The sequence below is a fragment of the Podarcis melisellensis genome, assembly GCF_964234715.1.
Source record: "Podarcis melisellensis genome assembly, chromosome: 9".
Classification (NCBI taxonomy): Eukaryota; Metazoa; Chordata; class Lepidosauria; order Squamata; family Lacertidae; genus Podarcis; species Podarcis melisellensis.
In genome coordinates, this window is record NC_138541.1 from 79,531,289 (window position 1) to 79,549,712 (window position 18,424).

The window sequence follows — 18,424 nt, forward strand, 5'->3', positions numbered from 1 at the left end:
TGTGAATTACTTCATTCAGGACTTTTTTAAATCTACTTGCCAAGATATCAGCAAAAATTTTGTAATCCACATTCAGGAGTGAAATAGGGCGGTAATTCTTGAGTTGAGTCTTTTCAGATTCCAGTTTTGGTATCAAGGTGATGAATGCTTCTTTCCACGATTCCGGCGCCCCCTTCCCCTCCATAATTTGATTGCAAACCTCCACTAATGGCTGAATCAGATAGTCTTTTAAAACCTTATAATATTTGGAGGTAAGTCCATCTGGGCCTGGAGATTTCCCCAATTGCATATTCTGAATGGGACTTTCAATTTCCTGCTGTGTTATTCTATAATTCAGGGTTGTTTGTTTATCTTGAGATAATTTTTCCAGTCCATTACTTTTTATAAATTGAATAATCTCAGCCTCCGCCTGTGGGCCTTGAGTAAACAGTTTTTTGAAATATCTCTGGAAGCACTTTCTAATTTCTTCTGGTTTCTGAATACTTTCTCCATCAACCTCCAAGTTGGTGATAAAGTTCAATTTGTGTCTCTTTTTCAACTGCCATGCTAATAATTTCCCACATTTATTTGCTGATTCAAACGATCTTTGTCTCATTTGTTTAATTTTCCATTCTACTTCTTGATTTATCAATTTGGCATATTGTGCTTGATGAAACTTAATTTCTCTTAACACTTCTTTTGACTTTGGATTGAGTCTAAGCTTCTTTTCACCATCTCGTATCTTCTCTAGTATCTTATCTTTTTTCCCATTCCAGAGTTTTTTCTTAATAGAATTTTGTTGAATCAGAAACCCCCTCATAACAGCTTTGCTTGCGTCCCAGATTGTTTTCTTATCCACCGAAGTATTCATATTAATTTCAAAATAATCCTTCAACGTTTTTTGGGCCTTCTTCACAATCTCCTGATCTCTAAACAAAGTGTCATTCATTCTCCATCTGAAGGATCCAGCTGGCATAAGTCTCAAGTCCATTTTCAGAGCGTTGTGGTCGGAGCAAGTTTCAGGGCAGATCTCTATTTTTTTAGTCTTAGGGGCCAGCCCTCTAGTTATCCAAATTTGGTCGATTCTTGTCCATGAAAGGTGGGCCTCAGAAAAGAAAGTCCCTTCTTTACCTAGTGGGTTTTTTGTCCTCCAAATGTCGATCAAGTCCATATTGTCTGTCAGTTCAAAAAAAGATTTGGGTAGTCTGCCATCTTTAGTCAAATTTTGGTTTTGTGACTTATCCATATATGTAGAGACAACTCCATTCATATCTCCCATCAAAATGATGTTGGTATAATCTATATGATCCAGCATTATCTCATGCAGCTTTTTATAAAATTCCGATTTCCCCTCATTTGGTGCATATATTCCTACTATCAAAAATTTTTCTCCTTGTGTTTGTATTTCAATCGCCAAAATTCTTCCTTGTTCATCTTTAAATATAAACTTTGGTGCTAGGTTCTCCTTTGCATAGATCACTACTCCTCTTTTCTTAACTTTGTCTGAGGAAACAAATTCTTGGCCTAATCTTTTGTTAATTAAAACTCTCCTATGGAGCCTAGTCACATGTGTTTCTTGTAGGCAAATAATGTCCACTTGTTCCTTTCTCAATATGTGAAAGATCTTTTTCCTTTTCTCAGGGGAGTTTGCACCGTGAATATTCCAACTGAGTAGCTGCAGAGACATCTTGAATCAAATTGTTAGCCAATAGGGGTGTCTTTCTTATCGTCTAGATCTGGAGGTGTTGCACCAGGTGGAGGTGGTGGCCAGGCACCTGCTACTCCTTTCCGAAGGTCCTCCCCGTAGTCGTTCAGGAATTTTTCTTGGTCCTCTGCTGATCTAATTCTCACTTTTTTCCCTTTGATACTGAAAGATAGTCCTTGAGGAAATTCCCACCTATAAGGAATTGTGTTATTTCTCAATAGGCTTGCGAGGTCTTTATATGTAGTTCTTAAATCCAACAGTTGTTTCGGTATGTCTCTGAAGATTTCTGCTGTCCTTCCCTGAATCACCAATGTATTTTTAAAATGAAGGCCGAGTATATTATCTTTTTCTTGCTTAGATCTCAAAATGACCAGGCAATCTCTTGGTTTATCCTTCTTAGCCACTCTTCCCAGCCTAAAGGCGGTGACAATTTTAAAGTCCTTGTCTTCTGCGATGCCCCAGAACTTTGATATTTCTGCCGTCAAGTAGCCAATCAAATCTTCTTTCTCAAGTTCTGGTATATTCCTAATCCTAAGGTTGCTTTCCCGATTTTTCAATTCTGCCATGGACAGATAGGCTTGCTGTTCATTGATCTGTCTGCTCAGTGGTCTTACTTCCACCATTAAGTTCCAAACTTTAAAAGTTCCAAAAGTTAAAAAGGGAACCAAAAACCAAGGGGTAGGACCTTCAAAAGTTCACTTTAACTAGCAGAGGATAGATGTTCTTTACAGTGGTGCATGCAACAGTTCCTTATTTGTAGCCTCAAAAGTAGCCCCAATGTAACTTCAAAGTTTTATATACAGTTACCGCAATCTGATGATTTTTTGTATCCAGACAGTCCGAGAGCTGAGTTTTGAAACTTTGTAATCCACAATAAAGGAAAGGGAAGAGGTCGCTGTCTATATCCTCTTATAAAGAAAAAGTTCTTAACTTTTATACGCTTTAATCCGAATTTGCAAGGTATACTCCAACTTCTTAAAAGCCCCTCTCAGCGCTTCAGCTTTATAACTCTTTGCTTGGTATTTTAAACAGAGCCGGAAGACGGACTTCCTTTTTAACGTCTCCCGCTTTCAGCCGAATTTCAGAAATTTAAGTTCCCAAATCTCAAAGATCTTACTCACGAGTAAGTTGTTTCAAATCGAATGTTCAAGGAAGAAAGGTCAGCGCTCATCAGCAGCAGCTGCGCGGCTTCACTTCCGCGGAAAGAGCGATGAACTCACAGCACCGCTACCCCCTCCACGTTCCGGAGCCCCTTACGGGGTCCCTTCTTCGTTTCCGAGGTCGCTCTTGGTGCCCGCCGAGTCCCACGACCACAGGCTCACTCTACCTGTGGTTTTTCTTAACGGGTCTCCGCTTTGCCGTAGCGGACGACCCTTTTCCGCGGAGCCCCTCTTCACAGCGCGAAGAGGACCGCCATTGCTGTTTCGCGCCGCCTCCGGAAGTCCAAGTGTTGCAAAGATTTTAGAAAGGTACCAGTGACCAACTCATACAGAGTCCAAGAATTGACAGACGCAGCAAATGGAGAAAAAGAAGGTGAGGTTTATTGCTGAGCAATAATTGACCCAGTTGGAATCCTTTCCAAAAGACTGGGCCCTGAGCTCTGTCGCTCTGGGGTTTTATACCTAAGTACAACATCACAGATCATGACATAATCAAATACAATTGCGAACGGTAGCAAAAATAAGCTAATGAGCACATTCGAGCCTGGCTCCTGATTGTACTGTTAAGGAAAAATCTAGGTGTGAGGCTGCTCAGTCACCCAGCTCGTCAGGCAGAGCCCGCGGGTCCCTGCGGAATAAAGGAAGGAGTCCAGATACCAACCAGAGGAAATAGCTGTAGACCAAAGTTTATTGCGCAATAGGTTCAAAGAGAAAATTTTGAACCCCGAGGATGGAGTGACAAAGACTTTTAAAACTTTCCCACCACATCCCAGAATACAGTTCGAAGGGGAGGGGTTAACCTTGGCAAACATGTTCAGACAAGTCCTTGGTACAAGATTAGCATAAGCAGACACGGCAGGGCAAGACTCAGGTATAAGATAAGCATAGACAAATATGTCTTAAGTGCCCATCACCCAAAAGTACAATAGTAGTTCCTTTGCATGTCTGGAGCCTGAGGCGAGTCAGGTGATGAGATCTGGCTTCCTTCGGCTAACAATGAGACCAGCAGTTGTCACCTCTGAGAACTTCCTGGAGTCCTTTTGCAAGGGGAAAATAGCTTTGGAATGAGGGGAACTGGGAAAGGAGATGATTTTATATTATTTTTAAAGCTAAGTGACTTCCCTGAGCTGTCAAGTTGGAAGGATATATTCAGACATAATATTTCTAATATTTAACTTTAAAGATGTGCCCCCCCTGTAATTTCCGTAACAGTACAAAGAGTTCTTCTTCCAACTTCTGCTTTTAGATTGAACACACAGTCTAGGCAGTCTTAACCTTTCTCCTAGATTTCTTGCAAAGAGAATAGAAACTTAAAGAAAGGGGAACTCTGACAGTTACTCCCAGACAACATCTGTTCAAAAAAGGACATTTGCGGTTAGCACCTTCCTGTTACTCTGTCTGGACAAGGGGGGGGGGGAGAGAAATGTACCAGCATACCAGATTTATCGCTTCCTGTCTTGTAGAGAGCAAGAAAGTACTAGGGCAGAGTTCATTTAGGACTTTGCAGATTCAGGCAATTTGCTGTTAAGCTAAGCAGAAGCTTTCATGATTCAACATGGATTATAAAATCACTGTAAAAACTCTGATTATATGTGAATATATTGATAACTGATAACTGATTATATGGATAACTGATTATATGAAAAGCTTAAGGATAAAATGCTGAGATAAGATGGCGCCTGGCACACTTCCCCTGTGCCGATGGACGCCTGTGCCAAAAGAAAAAAACTTGAGCTCTCTTTGAAGCTCTTAGCAGAGATCAGCAGCGGCAGAAAATGTTGCCTTGTGTGTGGATAATAAATCAGACTGAATGCAGGCTTCTTGCTAATCTCTAACAGCCTTTAATGAGAAGAAAAACATCATAAATCAGTCCGGGCGAGAGAGCGGACATTCTTTCGTCTCTCAGCCAAAAACTCACACACAAAGAAAGATTCCTGTATGTGAACATAACCACGCCTCAGAATGTGAGACGTCACACAGAACTGTTGAAAGGAATATTAAGTAACTAAAACCCCCCTAGAGGGACTTAGCGACATTACAGGAATGGCTGGAAGAGGGAAAATCCAGGCTGAATTGGACAGAGCATTTGTTCTCTTGGGAAAGTTACAAGGCCAAACTGATGTTTTGGCTACAAATGTTACAATCCTGGACTTAGCAGTAAGGAACATTGTTGAATCTGATAAGGATGTGAAACAGGAAGCCTATTCAACTGGACAAATAGAGAAATTTGAGAGTTTTGAGAATATGGAGAAGGAGACATATGTTGCCCCTGAAGAAAAGAAAGGAGGAGCTGCAACTCTGCAGATGTCAAAGGAGAGTCGTATTTTGAGGCCTGACATGATGGCAATAAAAGAAAATAAAAGTCTGAAGTGGAAAGCCTGGCCTGAATTGGAGAGTGGAGTACTGAGAGATCTCCTTATGTGGAGATCTGAAGACCGAAGGATTATAAATTTGATTAAGGTGGAAGCTGGAGCTTTGGGAACATTTGGACTTGAAAGGAACATGAAACAAGATTTGGAGTACCCCATAGGCTTTATTCTTGAATATGGAGGTCTGGCTGGAAGAAACATGGATCCTGTTGGGCCAGAGCCTCTTCGAGATTTGGGGTTTAACACTAAGGACAATCAAAAAGACCGGCAGAGAGGAATTGAGAGAGAATTAAGGGCCTCGGACGTGAGATCTCCAGGCTAAACAGAATATTTGAGACTGATGGACATTTGTTTGGGACTGAAACCGGGAAAAGGGTGGGTGGTGTTTGGAAATCCAAAGGGTATATAATTATAATTTGTTCTGTTTTTATTTGGTTTTGCTATTTGTATGGAAATTGGGAAAGTCGTGGAAGGGAAATTTTGGTCGACTTTAGGGAAAATATTTAAGAATGAATAAGTGTAAGTATAAGTATTGATGTTGAAGTTTGGATAAGTTAAAATTGGTTTTTAAAATGGGCTAAATTAATTGAAAATAAGGTTGGTAAAATAAATGGAAGAAATGGAAGAAAGTAGAAAAATAAAATAACAATATGTTAGATTAAATTATTAAGTTAAAGTGGAGAAATAAGTTAAGGATTTGCTGAATCAACAATTTAAATTGGAATACAAGAAGGGGAGGTGTGAGGAGGTCTGAGAAACAAGTTATATGAAAATAAACAATTGAAATTTATGTGTTTTTGTTTTATTTTTGTTTTGTGTGATTTATGAAAATGCCAATAAATATTCATTTAATATTTTTTTTTTGAAAAGATGGAAAGGATTTGCTGAAATAAATAATTGATCTAGAATACAAAAAAGGGAGGTGTGAGGAGGTCAGGGAAATAAGCTAATGAAAGATAAGTAATGGGAAGATTTGTTGTATTTTTCTTTGTTTTTTCTTTATTGTTTAATGGATTTTATTTTTCTGTTTTTTCCCCTTTGTATTTTATCCTTTTTTCTTTACCTATTGTGATGTGTTGTATTGTTTTTTGTTTAAAATGATGTTTTTTATTTTTTCTATTTGTACCTCTCAAAACTTTAATAAATATTTGTCAGAGCTGCCCAAGGTCCCAGCTCACAGAGGACCAACGCCAGTTCTTGTTATATACAAAGTCTTTATTAAGGTTCAGTTTCGATTCCAAAGCCGCAGCGCGCAGCTCTACGTCTCAACCCTAGACCGCTGAAGTTCCGTCTGAATCTCCTCCCCCCAGACACCAGTTCAAGACCCTAGCCTTGCTCCACCTCCTCCTTTGCTCCTTTCTCCTCTGGGTCCGTCTGCCCGCTGGGGTGTTGCCCTTTCTGGACTCTTCTGATGCTGAAGAGTCACCGGATTCTTCCCCCTGCCTCCGGCGTGCTTTAGGACCTGGCTCCCAATCCGCGCTCCCGGCTGTCCCGCGCGCCTGTGCATTTGAACTTGGCGCGCGCGCCCAGCCGGCAACCTTCCTCCTGACCGTTACGCTGCTCCTGTCACTGCTTCCCCCTTCGGGGGGGCTAGCTGGATCTGACTTCCCCTCCATTCCCTCACTCAGCGATACGGGCGCGGTCAGCCCTGACTCATCTTCTCTTCCCCCTGGAGGGGAAGCCGGTCCTGATCCATGGGACTCTTCCCCCCCGCTATGCTCTGGTGGGGAAACTGGTCCCGATCTCCAGCTGCTGCTTTGGGAGTCACCGCTGGCCCCTTGCTTCTGGTGCGTCCCTCCCGGGACCCCCCTTGCTCTGGCTATCGGTGCCCCCTTCTGGGAATCTTTCGAATCGCTGGAAAGGCTCATGGAATCTCTCGCGATTTGCGGGGTGGGTCTGGTACGTTCCCTGGCGCCTGGAACCTGTGGGGTTCCTTGTAGGGTGTAAGCACTGATCTATGAAAGACCGGGTGCATTCTGGAACCCTCCGGGAGTGTCAACCGGAAGGCTACCGGATTGATTTGTGCCTCGACTTGGTAAGGTCCTAGCTGTTTGTGTCGGAGCTTCTTCTTAGCTAACGTCCTGGCCGGCACTGCCTGGGCTGCTAACCAGACCCAGTCCCCCACCCGTATGTCTTCCCCGACTCTCCTGTGCCTGTCTGCCTGCACCTTGTATGCTTGCTTTGCCCGTTCTAAATGCCTTCGGAGCTGCTCGTGGACCTCCCGCAATTCCTCTGCCCAAGCCTCTGCTCCCTGTGTCTCCCCCTCCCCCACTTTCTCTATTCCCGGGAAGGTTCTGGGATGCCATCCATTGTTGGCGAAGAACGGTGTCACCCCTGTGGATACGTGCTTCGTGTTGTTGTAGGCAAACTCGGCTAGCGGTAGGTAGTCCACCCAGGTCGAGGGCTGTTGATTCGCGTAGCATCGCAGGTACTGCTGCATGATGGCGTTGACCCTCTCCGCTTGTCCGTTGGTTTGCGGATGTCTTGCCGACGCTAAGTTGATCTTGACGTTCAGGATGCCCAGCAGGAAGCTCGAGATGAATTGGCGACCCCGGTCGGACAAGATGGACCGTGAACATGATTATGGAGGACCGGTTGGTGCAAGGTATACAGGTCGGAGTGAAACAGTATAAATTGAAGCTTTTGCAGACGATTTAGTAATAACATTACAGGAGCCAGAATCTAGTACGAAAAGAGTTTTGGAATTGATATATGAGTTTGGTCGGGTTGCGGGATTCAAACTGAATAAGCAAAAAACTAAGGTTTTGGTAAAAAATCTGACATCTTTGGAATTAGAAAGGTTTCAGAAAGAGACAGAGTTAAACGTGGTTAAAAAAGTGAAATACCTAGGGGTTAACTTGACTGCTAAAAATTTGAATTTATTTAAAGATAATTATGAAAAATGCTGGTTAGAAATTAAAAAGGATTTAGAAACTTGGTCAAGATTGAAACTTTCCTTGCTGGGTCGAATTGCAGCTATAAAGATGAATGTATTGCCAAAGATGTTGTTTCTGTTTCAAACCCTACAGATTGTGGACAGAGTGGAATGTTTCGGAAAATGGCAGAAAGATATTTCCAAGTTTATCTGGCAGGGCAAAAAGCCCCGAATAAAATTTAAAATACTAACTGATGCAAAAGAAAGAGGGGGGTTTGCCCTGCCAGATTTGAAGTTATATTACGAAGCTGCAGCTTTCTGCTGGATGAAAGATTGGTTACTCCTTGAGAACACTGATGTCCTAGATCTGGAAGGGTTCAATAATGCTTTTGGTTGGCATGCATATTTGTGGTATGACAAGGTAAAGATTCATAAAATGTTCAAAAACCATATTGTCAGAAAAGCAATATTTATTGTCTGGACAAAATATAAAGACTTATTAGAAAGTAAGACACCGAGCTGGCTATCACCAATGGAGGCTAAGGCCTGGAAAAGACTCAATATGGAGGCCAGTTGGCTGAAATATTGGGAAATAATAGGAAAAAAATGGAGATAATTGGAGGTTGCAGAGCATGGCTAAATTAAAGAATAAGGTGCAAGATCGGTTACATTACGCTCAAATTCAAGAGGTTTTTAAACTGGATAAAAAGATAGGATTCCAGGTGGAGAAGTCGAAATTAGAGACAGAACTGTTGGAACCAAAGACTAAGGTACTTTCGAGAATGTATAACTTGCTGCTTAAATGGAATACACAGGATGAGACTGTTAAATCAGCCATGATAAAATGGGCTCAAGATATTGGACATAACATTATGTTTGAGGACTGGGAAAGGTTATGGACCACCGGAATAAAATTCACGGCATGTAATGCCTTGAAGGAGAATATTATGAAAATGATATACATGACCCCAGTCAAGCTTGCAAAGATATATCATCTGTCTGATAATAAATGTTGGAAATGTAGAGAGGCTGAGGGGACATTCTTTCACCTCTGGTGGACATGCCCAAAAGTGAGGGTCTTCTGGGAAATGATCTATAATGAACTAAAAAAGGTATTTAAATATACCTTTACTAAGAAACCGGAGGCATTCCTCTTGGGCATTGTCGACCAGAAAGTGCTAAAGAAGGACAGAAGTTTCTTTATGTATGCAACAACAGCAGCAAGAATACTTATTGCAAAGCATTGGAAGACACAAGACTTGCCCACACTGGAAGAGTGGCAGACGCAATTGATGGACTATATGGAATTGGCTGAAATGACCGAGAATTGGGAAAAGAAACAATGGAAGAGGACTGGAAGAAGTTTAAGGACTACTTACAAAAACAATATAAGTTGTATGAATGCTAAATACTTGAACGATCTAGAAAACAGCAGCCCCAGCAAATTAGATTTTGCAAAATAGAGAATCAAGTTATAAGTAAGAAAAGGTTGAAATTTAAAGTAACATTTTGTTGAAATTTAAGGTATGAGTAATTGGAAAATGATTATTTTAAATTTAGAAATATAATATTGGGAAAGTATAAATAAGGTATGAAACAAGGTAATAATTTGCTGATATTTTTATTATAAATAATGCAGGGTAAAGGAGATGTGAGGAAGTCCAGTTGGTTATGTAAAAAAAAAAAAATGTATTGAAGGATTGGTTTCTCTCTTCTTTTTCCTTTCTTTTTCCTTCTACTTGTTATTTCCTTCTTCCTATATTGATCTGTTCTGGCTTTATTGTGTATTACTTTTGGATGAAGGGATTTTCTATGTACACTGTTTAGTATGTATCTGAAAACTTAATAAAATATTATTTAAAAAAAATGAACAGCTTGGCTGTCTGTTCCGCTGTGGCCACCTTCGCGCAAGGGATGAAGTGCGCCTTCTTGGTGAACAGGTCTACGACCACTAGCACCGCTGTCTTGCCTCGCGAGCTGGGCAGATCTGTGACAAAGTCCAGGGCCACTTTCTCCCACGGCTCGAGAGGCGTCTGTAGCGGTTCCAAAAAACCCGCTGGTGGCCTGTGTACTGGTTTGGCCCTTTGGCATGTGTCGCACCTCGTGACATAATCCGCGACTTCTCCCCTCATCTTGGGCCACCAAAAGTCCCTGGCTACTAATTCCGCCGTCTTGTCCTTGCCAAAGTGCCCGGCGCTGGGTGCGTCGTGTAACTGCTACAGCACCTTTTTGCGCGGAGATCGTCCCCCGGCACGTAGAGGGCCCCCTTGCGGATGAGCAGTCCATCGCATATCTGGAACTCGTCGTCCTTCGCTGTGCCTCTCCGCACCTCCTCCATCTTGGATCGTGCGAAGGAATCCGTCTGCAGCGCGCGACGTACGGCGTCCAGGTCCACGGTGGCCAAAGTGCACGCCCACGCTTCCGGTGCGAAAATGTGTTTGGCTGCCACTGGTCACGCTTCCTCGAGGTACTGCGGCTTCCTGGATAGCGCATCCGCCATGACGTTGTTGCCTCCCGGGATGTATTCTATTCTGAAGTCGAAATCCGCAAAGAACTCCGCCCAGCGGATGTGTCTCTGGTTCAGGAACCGCGCCGTGCGCCAGTACTCCAGGTTCTTATGGTCCGTGTGCACCTGCACCGTGTGTTTGGCTCCGACGAGGAAGTGCCGCCACGCTTTGAAGGCTGCATAAATGGCCAGCAACTCCCTGTCCCAGATGGTGTAGTTCCGTTCCGACTTGCTAAGTTTCCTGGAGTAGAATGCGCACGGCCTCCAGTCCCCTTGCAGCTCTTGTTGCAACAGGACCGCCCCCACCGCTCTGTCCAAGGCGTCCGTCTCAACCCTCAGTGGTTTGTTGGGGTTGACGTGTAGCAGCTGTTCTTCGGACGCGAAGAGACGCTTAAGTCTCTGAAAGGACTGTTCCGCCTGGTCCGTCCAGGTGAACTTCTTCTTCTTGGAGCTGAGGGTGTCCGTGATGGCTGCCATTTCCATCGCAAAACCCTTGATGAACTTGCGATAAAAGTTGGCGAAGCCGACGAACTTCTGGACCTCCTTCCGATTGCGCGGGCTCTTCCAGTCCAACACCGAGCGGACCTTGGTGCTGTCCATGGCGAGCCCCTTGTCGGACAGCTTGTAGCCCAGGAAATCCACCTCCGTCATGTCGAACTGGCACTTCTCCAGTTTGGCGTAAAGTCTGTGCTCCTGTAGTCTTTGCAGGACCTCCTTGACGTCCCTCTCGTGAGCCTCCTTCTATTCCGAAAAAATCAGGATGTCGTCCAGGAAGCAGACGCACTTCTTGTAAAGGAGTCCCGCTAACACGTGGTGCATGAAGGCTTGAAAACAATGGGAGCCATTTTGTAAACCAAATGGCATAACTCTGTATTCATAGGTGCCCAAAGGCATAAACATGGCCGTCTTCCACTCATCGCCCTCTCGCACACGTATGAGGTTGTATGCCCCTCGAAGATCCAACTTGGTGAAGATGCGTCCCTTCCTCACCGTCACGAGTAGGTCGTCAATCTTGGGCATGGGGGATGCCGTGGGCTTCATCCTCGAATTTATGACCCTGTAATCACACTCTAATCTCCGTTGGTTCGTGTCTTTCTTCTTCACAAAACACACGGGACTGCCCCCCACTGCTTTGGACTCCTGGATGAATCCTCGCTTCAAGTTGTGATCTATGAACTCCCTGAGTTCTTGCAGTTCGTCTTCCGACATGGAATACAGTTTCCCGGTGGGTAGCGCCGCCCCCGGCAGGAGGTCAATCTTGCAATCGTAGGGCCTGTGGGGAGGCAGCTTGTCCGCTTCCTTCTTGCAGAAAACCTCCAAAAACGCTGCGTACTTGTGGGGTACCGCTTGCAGCGTGCCTAAGTGTAGCTGCGGGTCATCCTCTTGCCCCTCTTCCTCCGGGCTAGTCAAGATGCAGTGTTCTGCGCAGTAGGAGGAGCAGAAAGTTAATTGACGCTGGTACCATGCCAATGCCGGGCTGTGCCTGTGCAGCCAACTCATGCCCAATACTACAGGCGTGTCCGACAGGTGGGTGACATTGAAGCTGATGACTTCCCGGTGATTTCCAATTTGCATCACTATCGGCGGCGTTTGCTTGACCAGCTGTCCCCCCAGCAAGTCTCTTCCATCGACCGTGACGACTTTCAGGGGCATCGTGGCTGGCAGGAGCGCTATGCGATGTTGCTTGATGAAATCCACTCCTATAAAGTCTGCATTACTACCAGAGTCAATGGTAATGGGCACTTCCATAGTGAGTCCATTGGGTAGCTGGAGCGATGCAGTGAGTTGCACCACTGGTTTGGGCGGGAGTGGGTCTGTGGGCTGTAAAATCTCTGGGGACTGCTTCACTGATTCACCTGGCTGGGCCCCAGTGCTTCTGCTTCCAGCTGTGCCTCTTGCAGCCCTGCTCCTTTTACTGTTGCTGAGGCTGCAGTGTGCTTTTGGAGCCTCTGGGGACACTCTTTGGCCATGTGCTGTGCACTGTCGCAGATGTAGCACTTCCTGCCTCCTCTAGGAGGCTTCGCCTTGACTGCTCCTGGTGTTTGGGCTCTGGTTGCTGTCTGAGCCCTGGCGCCACCAATCTCCATCGGCTCTTCTCCCCCTCCCAGTGGAGGCGTGGATTGGGCGCGCGCTGGCTCTCTGGGCAGGAAAGGAGTTGATCTGGCTGGTGTGCATCCCAAACGTCCGTCATCTTTGTTCCAAGGACGTTCTTCCAGACGCACTCCTATCGCCAGCGCCCTGTTGACTACTTCTGTTGTGCTGCTGGGTCTGTCCCCCCTTGCAATTTCATCCTTCACAGCCCCATTCAGCCCCTCCCAGAACAGGTCTCGGACGGCTGCTGAGTCCTTTTCCCAGCCCAGTGCATTTACCAATGCAAAAAAGCGGGAGTGATATTGCCTCACAGTGGCTTTCCCTTGCTGCAACCCATGCATTTCCTTTCTGGCCAGATCCACATCAACTGTTGATTGAAAACAAGCGTCCATCGCTTTGATAAAGGCTGTTGAATCCTTGAGGGCGGGGTCATTTTCGCGCCAGAAATTGCGCAGCCACGATTTAGCTTCCCCATGCAGATGAGTTATAATGAACCCCACCTTCTCCTCCTCATCTCTAAAGTCTTTCCGAAGCAAACTGAGCGCGAAAACTATGTCTGCCCTGAAGTTAGGATACTGCTGCAAATTCCCATCGAAGTGGGATACGACGCTGCCTCCCCTCTTCCCGAGGCCAACTCCCTCCGGCTTGGGTCCTGGCCTTGCTCCACCTCCTCCTTTGCTCCTTTCTCCTCTGGGTCCTTCTGCCCGCTGGCGTGTTGCCCTTTCTGGACTCTTCTGACACTGAGTCCCCGGATTCTTCCCCCTGCCTCCGGCCCGCTTTAGGACCTGGCTCCCAGTCTGCGCTCCCGGCTGTCCCGCGTGCCTGTGCATTTGAACTTGGCGCGCGCGCCCAGCCTGTAACCTTCCTCCTGACCGTTACACTGCTCCTTTCACTGCTCCCTCCTTCGTGGGGGCTAACTGGATCTGACTTCCCCTCTATTCCCTCACTCAGCGACAGGGGCGTGGTCAGCCCTGCCTCATCTTCTCTTTCCCCTGGAGTGGAAACCGGTCCTGACACCTGGGACTCTTCCCCCCCCCGCTACGCTCTGGTGGGGAACTTGGTCCCGATCTCCAGCTGCTGCTCTGGGAGTCACCGCTGGTTCCTTGCTTCTGGTGCCTCCCTCCCGGGAACCCCCTTGCTCTGGCTATGGGTGCCCCCTTCTGTGAATCTTCCGACTCACTGGACAGACTCATGGAATCTCTTGCCCCACTGTCTTCCTCACCTACACTGCCCTCGGATTGTTCCCCTTCGCTCTCTGCTTCCTCCTTCCCCTGTGCCTCCACTCCTGAACCCCTGACACCAGCGCATTTACCAAGGCAAAAAAGCGGGAGTGATATTGTCTCACAGTGGCTTTCCCTTGCTTCAACCCATGCATTTCCCTTCTGGCCACATCCACATCAACCGTTGATTGAAAACAAGCGTCCATAGCCTTGATAAAAGCTGTTGAATCCTTGAGGGCGGGGCCATTTTCGCGCCACAAATTGCGCAGCCACGATTTAGCTTCCCCATGCAGATGAGTTATTATGAACCCCACTTTCTCCTCCTCATCTCTAAAGTCTTTCCGAAGCAGATTGAGCGCGAAAACTATGTCTGCCCTGAAGTTAGGATACTGCTGCAGATTCCCGTTGAAATGGGATACGATGCTGCCCCCCCTCTTTCCGAGGCCAACTCCCTCCGGCTTGGGTCCTGGCAGCCCCTCTTTCCTCAAAAGTTCCCACCTGGTTTGCAGATCCTGGCAGAACGCTGCTGTTTCTTCCTCTCTCTTTCTGGATGCTGCTACCTCCATGGAAAGCCTCGTGACTGCTTCTTGCAGGGCTGTCACCTTTTCCTCTGTAGCCATCCTTGCCGATCTTCGTGAGCTTGCAAAACACCAAGTTTTGCCCCTCGCTGCGCCAACTCACGCCGCGAAGGTTTTATTGAGACGGAACTTACTGTCAGAGCTGCCCAAGGTCCCAGCTCACAGAGGACCAACGCCAGTTCTTGTTATATACAAAGTCTTTATTAAGGTTCAGTTTTGATTCCAAAGCCGCGGCGCGCAGCTCTACGTCTCAACCCTAGACCGCTGAAGTTCCGTCTGAATCTCCTCCCCCCAGACACCAGTTCAAGACCCTAGCCTTGCTCCACCTCCTCCTTTGCTCCTTTCTCCTCTGGGTCCGTCTGCCCGCTGGGGTGTTGCCCTTTCTGGACTCTTCTGATGCTGAAGAGTCCCCGGATTCTTCCCCCTGCCTCCGGCGTGCTTTAGGACCTGGCTCCCAATCCGCGCTCCCGGCTGTCCCGCGCGCCTGTGCATTTGAACTTGTCGCGCGTGCCCAGCCAGCAACCTTCCTCCTGACCGTTACGCTGCTCCTGTCACTGCTTCCCCCTTCGGGGGGGCTAGCTGGATCTGACTTCCCCTCCATTCCCTCACTCAGCGATACGGGCGTGGTCAGCCCTGACTCATCTTCTCTTCCCCCTGGAGGGGAAGCCGGTCCTGACACATGGGAGTCTTCACGTCCAAGCCAGTGCTGGATTTACGTATATACGTAAAGCTAAACAAGCTATAGCTTAGGGTCCCACTTGCTTGGGGCCCCCCCAAAAATGTACATTTCCTAAATATAAGTTAAAAAAAATAAAACCTACATACAGCAACAGTGTTTTGTGTTGTGTAGGCTCCTATCTTGTTATGTGCAAATGGCTTGAAATGCCTATTATGTCTTGGTTGACCACAAACTTGACATGAGCCAACAGTGTGACGCGGCAGCTAAAAAAAGCCAATGCAATTCTGGGCTGCATCAATAGGAGTATAGCATCTAGATCAAGGGAAGTAATAGTGCCACTGTATTCTGCTCTGGTCAGACCTCACCTGGAGTACTGTGTCCAGTTCTGGGCACCACAGTTCAAGAAGGACACTGACAAACTGGAACATGTCCAGAGGAGGGCAACCAAAATGGTCAAAGGCCTGGAAGTGATGCCTTATGAGGAACGGCTAAGGGAGGTGGGCATGTTTAGCCTGGAGAAGAGGAGGTTAAGGGGTGATATGATAGCCATGTTCATATATATTAAAGGATGTCATATAGAGGAGGGAGAAGGGTTGTTTTCTGCTGCTCCAGAGAAGCGGACATGGAGCAATGGATCCAAACTACAAGAAAGAAGATTCCACCTAAACATTAGGAAGAACTTCCTGACAGTAAGAGCTGTTCAACAGTGGAATTTGCTGCCAAGGAGTGTGGTGGTGTCTCCTGCTTTGGAGGTCTTTAAGCAGAGACTTGACAACCATATGTCAGGAGTGCTCTGATGGTGTTTCCTGCTTGGCAGGGGGTTGGACTCGATGGCCCTTGTGGTCTCTTCCAACTCTATGATTCTATGATTCTATGATTCAATTACCATATAGCATATATTCAAAAAACAAAACAAAAAAAAACAGCGACAATTTGTAGTTGACAAAGGACAGCTGGACATATAAAGGGCCCCATTGTTAAATATGTAAAGAGTTTTGAAATATGTCAGAAGGAAAATAAGAAAAGTTCATCATGCCAGATTTAAAGTGTTCATAAGTGAAGTAGCCAAGGAAATAATTTTAAAAAGAAAAAAATCAAATAAACAATACAATTGTTAACAATACAATTAGAAAAGTTTGGTCTCTATCTGTGAATTTGGCCCCACAATCTTCTTTTGGATCTTGAAGAGTAAATCAGTTATCAAATTAATGGTTTCCATACTTTGTTGAAGGTTCCTTGCCAATAGTCATCAGTGGAAAAGCATGAATTCATCAGAAATACATTAATTCTGGTCATTTTGAATATCAGCCAATGTTCACTGGCTACAAGATTCATTAGATAGGAAGAGAGGGGAACCAGCGCTAGCACAGTGGTTTAATCGGTGGTGGTGGTGCTCTTGTGTGCAGATGCTGCTCCAATTCCTCCTATTGTGAGAAATAGCAATGGTTCGTTAATTCAAGGCTACATGCCCTGCTATCTGCAGGCTCAGGGAAGAAAGGAGAACGACTCAAAGGAGCAACAGAGACATAAGCAGAGCCTTTCAGTATGCAAGCCCCAGTTGAACACACAAACATGGCCAGGCTAAAGGTGCAGCAGACCACCAGGAGAAGCCAATTCGCAAAATTCTTTGTGCACCCTTCATGCTCATCCAGGGCTGTCTTACCCATGGGTGCTAGGGGTGCAGGGCACCTGGGCGCCGGGCTCTCAGGGGCGCCAGGCCGAGAGTCCGGGGCCCGAGAGTTAAGTCCAGGGAAGAGCTCGCCCGTCGGTCGGAGCGCTACAGCTAAGGGCAGCTCTGCACCACGGGTTTGGGGGCGACCGAGCCAGCGAGACGCTGAGGCAGCCGGCCAGCTCTGCCCTTCTGCGTGCCTGGGACTGGGCAACCGGGCAGAGGGGGGCGACTGGCAGATCTTTGTACTCCGGCGCCGCATATGCTCAGTCTCACACAGGGCTGGTCATCTTGCATGACCTCAAGGACGTGCTTTACAACCGAGGGTGAGTGCTGAAGCACTGATATGAAACGGCAGGGGTCTTCTTCGTTCCTTTAGCCACCCCAATTGCCAGTCAACCATGCCATTCTAGTATAGCTAAGCCCAGGCCCACCCTGAGGAACCTTACTTGGTGTGTGGTGAGGGTGGCTTACCTGGGCAAAATCCCTCTTCTAAGGAAAGGTCGTCCACAGCCATGTCACTGTGGAGGTCTTCGCCCCGCATACCTTCGAGGATTATCTAGGGAGAAGCAGCATCTTCGGTCAGGATCCTAGCCAGGCGAGGCTCCCGTGCTGCTGGTTACACCTGCAGATGCATCACCTGACCGTGTCCCCCTTACCTGCACGTTTTCTCCATGAGCCACACTCACTTCACCTCTGTGCCACTGGTCCCCTTTGTTCCCGGTTTGACTCCAGAGCATCACAGGCGCGGCGCCACCAGAGATGACTAAAATGCGCAGTGTCATTGTTTGAGCTGCCCCGTACATGTGTGTGATGTCCCCTGTGTTGGTAGCACTGCCGTCCAGGTAGATAAAATGGCCCTCTGAGAAAGAAATCCATATGTGAAAGAGACAGACCCCCTACATGGTCTGATGGCTGGGGGGTCAGCAGCTGCTTTGCCCCCCATGGGTCTTCTGCAGTGGTGGCGCTGCAGTGCAGCAGAAAACAGGCCACACAGTGACCTCATCTAAAGGTAAAGGTAAAGGGACCCCTGACCATTAGGTCCAGTCGTGGCCAACTCTGGGGTTGCCGCACCCGTCTCGCTTTATTGGCTGAGGGAGCCAGCTTCTGGGTCATGTGGTCAGCATGACTGAGCCGCTTCTGGCAAACCAGAATTTTCGCCGACTTCCCACCCTGTTTTCCATGGAGTTGTTATTTCTCTCCTGCTGCACCCCGTCTTCTGTTTGTCAAATCATAACCCCAGTATTATAATCCAATTACTTACATTGCTCATAGCTCAAATCCTGTCTACAAGTTCAGCGTACTTGTCAGGGGCTCAGGAGCAGAGGCACAGGAGAGGGAGGAAATGGAGAGCAAGGGGGAGGAATCCGAGGGGAGCGTAGGCGATGACAGTGGTCCGAGGGATTCCCTGAGTCTCTCCAGTGAATCAGAAGATTCACAGAAGGGGGCGCCGATGGCCAGGGCAAGGGGGGTGCCAAGGGGGATACCCCAGAAGGAAGGGGCCAGCGGGGACTCCCAGAGCAGCAGTTGGAAATCAGGACCAGCTTCCCCAACAGAGCGCAGTGGGGGGGAGGAGTCCCAGGTATCGGGACC

The 18,424-nt window shown here is 46.9% G+C and overlaps 1 protein-coding gene across 1 annotated transcript; it reads right to left on the reverse strand.

Annotated features, from left to right (window-relative positions):
* Window positions 1-16,311: 16,311 nt before the first annotated feature.
* Window positions 16,312-17,618, reverse strand: LOC309377894 (MAM domain-containing glycosylphosphatidylinositol anchor protein 2-like). The gene is made up of 3 exons (XM_081925527.1): window positions 17,491-17,618; window positions 17,306-17,390; window positions 16,312-16,586 (listed from the first exon to the last, which is right to left on the reverse strand). The coding sequence occupies exons 1-3, from the start codon at window positions 17,614-17,616 to the stop codon at window positions 16,537-16,539; spliced, it is 261 nt and encodes an 86-aa protein (XP_081781653.1). The 5' UTR covers window positions 17,617-17,618; the 3' UTR covers window positions 16,312-16,536.
* Between the last annotated feature and the right edge of the window lie 806 nt (window positions 17,619-18,424).